Source organism: Scardinius erythrophthalmus (assembly GCF_964197995.2).
Source record: "Scardinius erythrophthalmus genome assembly, chromosome: 23".
In the NCBI taxonomy this organism is placed as follows: domain Eukaryota; kingdom Metazoa; phylum Chordata; class Actinopteri; order Cypriniformes; family Leuciscidae; genus Scardinius; species Scardinius erythrophthalmus.
This window is the reverse complement of record NC_138243.1, coordinates 7,590,002-7,596,090: the sequence shown is the minus strand read 5'-3', so window position 1 is coordinate 7,596,090 and position 6,089 is coordinate 7,590,002. Positions and strand designations below refer to the sequence as shown.

General features: G+C 37.0%; 1 protein-coding gene across 5 annotated transcripts in view; it reads right to left on the bottom strand.

The window, feature by feature from the left end:
- Window positions 1-4,457: 4,457 nt before the first annotated feature.
- sh3bp2 (SH3-domain binding protein 2) overlaps window positions 4,458-6,089 on the bottom strand; it is a 23,066-nt gene continuing 21,434 nt past the window's right edge. For all 5 annotated transcript variants that reach the window (XM_081354499.1, XM_081354500.1, XM_081354498.1 and 2 more), the window contains exon 13: window positions 4,458-5,658. In XM_081354499.1, the coding sequence (XP_081210625.1) occupies window positions 5,503-5,658 (156 nt within the window). In that variant the 3' untranslated portion in view covers window positions 4,458-5,502. The remainder of the gene's footprint in view (window positions 5,659-6,089) is intronic.

The following is a 6,089-nucleotide window of genomic DNA, read 5'->3' as shown; positions in this document are numbered from 1 at the left end:
CTACACTATAAATAGATGCTGAAGCTGCGGCTGAAATTGATCACTTGTTCACACAATTACTATTTTCTACATGGTGAATGGCACATAGTTCACTATATAGGGGATAGGGAACGATTCAGACAGTGTAAATATGCTTTCCATTGGGGTGAATGAAGTCTGGTTTCATGTTAGTGTCACAGGAACCGCCACAGCTCCGGTCCAGAGACATGATACACAGAGCGGATCATATGATCGAGTCACTAAACATATCAGAACCATTTGAATTCTGCACATAATTCTGTATTTTAAAGCGATATGGAGGAGATTAGGAGGAAACTGCGGCTTTACCTGAGCTCAATGGCTCTGGCCGAGCTGTGATATAAACGAAACGCTATTGGCTATTTGAAAAAAGGGGAGGAGCTGTTCGATATGTCCCGCCCTGTCTTTCTGTTTCAGTGGAAATTACATCAACACATTGAATAATTCTGCATGTTTTAAGGCAGTTCAGTGGGCCTTTAACCTAAAAAAATTTCACTGTTAAAAACCCTTTGTGGAATGAAAAGAATCCATGGATGTTTATAAATGCCTATAAATAAAGAGGCAGTTTGGTCTCAATAATAATTCACTGTTACTGAATCTGAATGTGCAAATTGTCATCCATGTGTGAACTGACTTGGATTTGTGTGTGACAATAGCCGCGTTTCCATTAAAGATTCGCGCAAAACTTTTGCGATTTTTCCTAAATATCGATAAAAAACTATTACGAAATTACGGCGTTTCCATTAACCGAGGTTATGCAACTAAAACGTCATTTTTTCCTCTCGCGATAAGTCATTCCAAAAATCATGGCAACGGACGTTGGTAAGTTTATATATAGTATATCACAGCCACGTACCGCACTAGACATTATTATTATTAATGGAAGGAAACGTAGGCGTGTTATCCAAGCATTAATGGCAAGGAAAGACCCTTATACTGTGTCTGTGAGCGGCACATATGAAGTGTTTCTGGGTTTTTCTCACTCATTTCTGCTCCGAGGTCTTGATTGTGGCATTTCTTTGAGGTTTAGAATCCAGTATTTCTGTCATTCTTTTGTCTTTTATGAATTCAATAAAGAACTCCGTCTCGTAGGCTATTCTGTCCAAACACACCGCGCCTTCTAAGTCAGGTGACCTGTAAATGCGCAAAAACTGTTTCCATTGCAGTTTTGCGAAATTTCTTTTTCGAATTGCCTGAAAAACCACCTCATGCGAGCGTAAAAACTTTTTTGCGATAAATGGGAGTTTTTGCGAAATTGACGTGTTTCCATTGAGCGTATTTTCAATTCGCAATTTCAATTTGCGCAATTTGAAGGGTAATGGAAATGCGGCTATTGATGTAGGCCATTAAAATCAATTAAGTGAACTACAGTATATTACTGGAGTAATGTAGGGAATGGTGAATGAGGATATAGGGGTGATTTCAAAACACAGCCACTGTATTATTCATACCAGGCCAGAAGATGGCGATGAAACTTTGTAAAGAAGAACTACACGCCTATAAACTGAACATGTAATACGCATGCGCATGACATCACAGTTTTCACTAATTCGCATTTTTGTAGTTTACACTGAGACTACAACGGTATCGTTTTAAAAAACTTGCACTTTGAAACCCATTTTCAAAAGGCTACGTTTTTACAGAAAACAGTGATGTCATGCGCATACATATTACGTGTTCAGTCTATAGACGTGTAGTGTTTCTTTACAAAGTGACATCGCCATATACTGGCCTGGCATAAATAATACATTGTTTTTAACCGTTTTCATGGGGATCATTTTGACAATGTTGTTGTCTGTGCTTAAAAAACACAAAGGAAAAACTTTTCTGTTTTTAGTACATTGTTGTAAATGTAAACGTGTCCTAATGGGCCGTTCACACAGGAAACGTTTTTCCTTTCCACTGTGCTACTTTTCCATAGTTTTTCAATGTGAACACGTGCTAGATGGACATCTTTAACTGTTGCGCTCGCGTCTCACTCATAACACGGCATTCTAAAAACGCGGCGCGCAATTTCAAAGAAGCTCAACTTTTAAAAAACGGGGTTCTAGACCTTGTGCATTTTTCGTTCCACTGACCTGCGTCTGTGTGAACCTGCCCTAAGACTTTCCTGGCAGGTCTTAATTCGTACTTGTGTTCGTCAAACTCTATAGCCAATCAGATTTGAGCTTATCAATCAACCAATCATAATCAAGTGAGGGCGTACATACCTCGATGTTAAGTCATGAGCTATATATATTTATATAAGAATTGAAGAAAATAATATAGAATAAACTCTGTTGAATGAAACTCACATAAAATATTTATTTTTTAGGGGGGATGTATACTGTCATTTTCACAAGATGTAAAATGTGTCTTTGATGTCCCCAGAGTGTGTGTGTGAAGTTTTAGCTCAAAATACCCCACAGATATTTGTATATAGCATGTTAGTTGTCAAGTGTGTATTTTTGTATAGCGCTTTTTTCACATTACAGATTGTATCAAAGCAGCTTCACAGTATTAAATTAAAATAATACAACAAGGTTTGTTTCTAATGGAATTTATTGATTGATACAATTAAAATTAAATATCCCCAAAATATCCCCAAAATACAATGTGAACACGCATTTTTAGTTGTCACTTTTTGAGGGTGAGCAAAAACGGTGCGTTTTGTGTCTGTTCCTTTAAATGCAAATGAGCTGCTGCTGCTCGGCACAGAGGGCGGAGCTTCAAGAGCTCGTGTCCTTTTACCTCACACAGACATGCACTGAAAATTTCAAAAACTTTTAGCCTTTTATGTTCAAACCGGATTCAGACAATGATGGAGAGACTCAAGAAGAGGACGTTCCTGAATGGTTAGTTGATTAATTTATGTAGCTGATGGGTAGTTATCTTCTAGTCATTGATTAGCATATTCTGTCTTGATAATCTATAAATCGTGTTCTGGGGCGGGGTTTATGTAAATTCTAGTGTTGGTGATGTCACTAACCCGGGAGGAATGTTGTGTAGTCTCTACCAGCCGTTTGTTGTAGTCCTTAAAAAGCAATTTCTTTAAAAAAAATATCTCCCTTTGCTTTGAACTTTGAGCATTGTAACTTTGCAGATGTTGTTTATGCTCAAATAGCAACATTACACACTAACTAAAGCTAGAAAAGTGAAATCATAATCAACCACCCCTTTAATTGAGTCTTTTTGACAATTATCTTTTGCATAATCCTTTTTTTTTTTTTTTTTTTTTGCATAATTCCTTTGACAAATTTTGACAGATCAGCTGGAATTTTGGATCATTCCACCCGAATCGTTATGAATTCTTCAAAAGTACTTATGCAATATAAAATATCCTGCTAGCCAACATTTGATTCTACTGGATATGGTCACTTTGTAAAGACATCAGGGACATTAGTGTATCAAACATCTGAGGAGAAGAGTAGCGATCAAAGATCCCTTTCTAAAAACCAGGATTACATGAACAGGAGCAGATCAGAACATACGCTGAAACCTTTCATGCATATCGATCCTTTATTCAGAGGAGATCAATGTTGTCAGCAGAATCCAGACAGATCAGTGAGCAAGCACTATATTTACTCTGTTCATTAATCACCAGTCCTGACAGCTCAAGTCTTCTCTTCTCATTTGCTCTTGCTACATCTTCGCCTCCTCACATCTGATTAAAGCTTTGAAGAATATTCCATCAATATCCTGTTTATCTTATGAGGCGATAACTTGATAAGTTGTGCATGCTAGGGGATGCAGGGAAGCTGTGGTAAAATTAACAATAAAAATAATATTGGGACATATTATTACATTTTAAAATAACTGGTTTCTATATGAATATATGTTAAAATGTCATTTATTCCTGTGATGGTAAAGCTGAATTTTCAGCGTCATTACTGCAGTCTTCAGTGTCACATGATCCTACAGAAATCATTCGGATATGATGATTACATGCTCAAGAAATGTCATGGCATCACATTAAGGCTCTTTGCAGGACGTCCTGCTATTACAGCTCAGTTTTTCTTTGCTTAAGAAAAAAAATCCTGCTAAATTTTAATCATCATCCATTATAATCATTTATTTAGCAGCCTCTCTTTAATTTAGTCACTCTGTTGCATATTAAATCTCTGCCTTAATCATGTTTGAATCCAACATGGTTTTCTGAATGTAAATCTAAGACTAGAATGAATAAAAATGTAAAGTAGTTTTTTACAGATTTAGATTTTTAAACAGATTTAAAATAGTTCGGGAAACATCTTAGCTTGGGACACTGAAATACTCAGGTCATTAATTATGTAATTTGTAAAATAAGCTTTTATGAAGCCTTTAATGCATTGCTCAGTTAGGTTTCAGATAAATGATGTAACAGATTAGCATATATGGGGCCATTTTGAATTCTGTCTTCATTTTCAAGCGGTAGATCTGCCACAGGTCCAGTTTTTAATTCTGAAATCATGCAACTTAACAAATGTAAAATTATTTTATTATGTGAGAAAAAAATATTGTGTCATTACTATTCTTATGATTTCATTTAGGCCTACATATGTAAATAAAACAGGCCTTTTCCAGTGCTAAACTATTTTTATTTTCAATAATTCACTTTACAGCTGTGTACAGTGTTATAGTACAAACATAACAATAACATCCAGTTATTAAATGACTTATATAATGTACAATATAATACAACATTTATACAATAAAGTAACAGATGAAATATTGCAAGAACATTCAGGCTTTTTTTTCATGTTGGAATTAAAAAACAACCATGTGAATCTATCTATCTATCTATCTATCTATCTATCTATCTATCTATCTATCTATCTATCTATCTATCTATCTATCTATCTATCTATCTATCTATCTATCTATCTATCTATCTATCTATCTATCTATCTATCTATCTATCTATCTATCTATCTATCCATCCATCCATCCATCCATCCATCCATCCATCCATCCATCCATCCATCCATCCATCCATCCATCCATCCATCCATGATCTGGGCATGTTCTTGACAAGTTTGCTCGGTTACTGGCTTCAAATCTTTTAAAGATATATTTACTGTATCTCAGAAAACTCCGCCCCCAAATGCCACATATAACCAATGCAATCTGTGATTAATCACATCACATGTCAGTCAGGTGACTCTTGCTTTCTAACTGAGCGACTCTTAGCCAGAATAAGCTGCATTATACTAGCATTTGTGCACTAATGTACACATTTGCTATTCAATACTGTTTAATTCACTGGAACTCAAACTAAAACTGGAGGTTCCCTAAAAATCCATAAGACTTACTAACAATGTGTCCATGTGGACTCACTGGACTTAAAGTAACAGTTCATTATCACTCATTTATAATCCGTATGATATTCAGAGCAAGACTGGCGGCACATCCTCATGAGAGTGTGATGGTGACTCCAGCCAGTAGAGGGAGCTGTCTGCCGTGGGCACATGTTCACACACAGAGCGGGCACATGTAGGTGTTTCAGCACAGGAGAGGAGGCCGAGGTCACCTGGGTGGGACGTAGCCGTACGGTATATGTAAGCACAGGGAGTAGTTGGGCAGAGAGTTGTTGCTGCTGGGTAGTGGGTGATTGTGGTAATGTTCAACCAGGGCAGATAAAGTGGGGAATGTCAGATCTGTCTCCAGGTAAACTCTCTGCTCCTGTAAATATAAAAGGGACATTTTTTGGTGAATTACCCAGAAATAGTGGCATTTCCTTAACATTCAGTAGCATTGGCATCCCATGATAGGACAGTACAGAACAGTTCTATTATTATTATTATTATTTTAGAAGTTCCTAATTTTGTTTTGGATTGCAGATTGCAGCATAATTTCAATTCAGACAGTGTCTGAAATGGTCTACTCTGCTCTGATTGGTCAGATGGCCCAGTCTGTTGTGATTGGTCTACTCTGCTCTGATTGGTCAGATGACCCAGTCTGTTGTGATTGGTCTACTCTGCTCTGATTGGTCAGATGACCCAGTCTGTTGTGATTGGTCTACTCTGCTCTGATTGGTCAGATGGCCCAGTCTGTTGTGATTGGTCTACTCTGCTCTGATTGGTCAGATGGCCCAGTCTGTTGTGATTGATTTA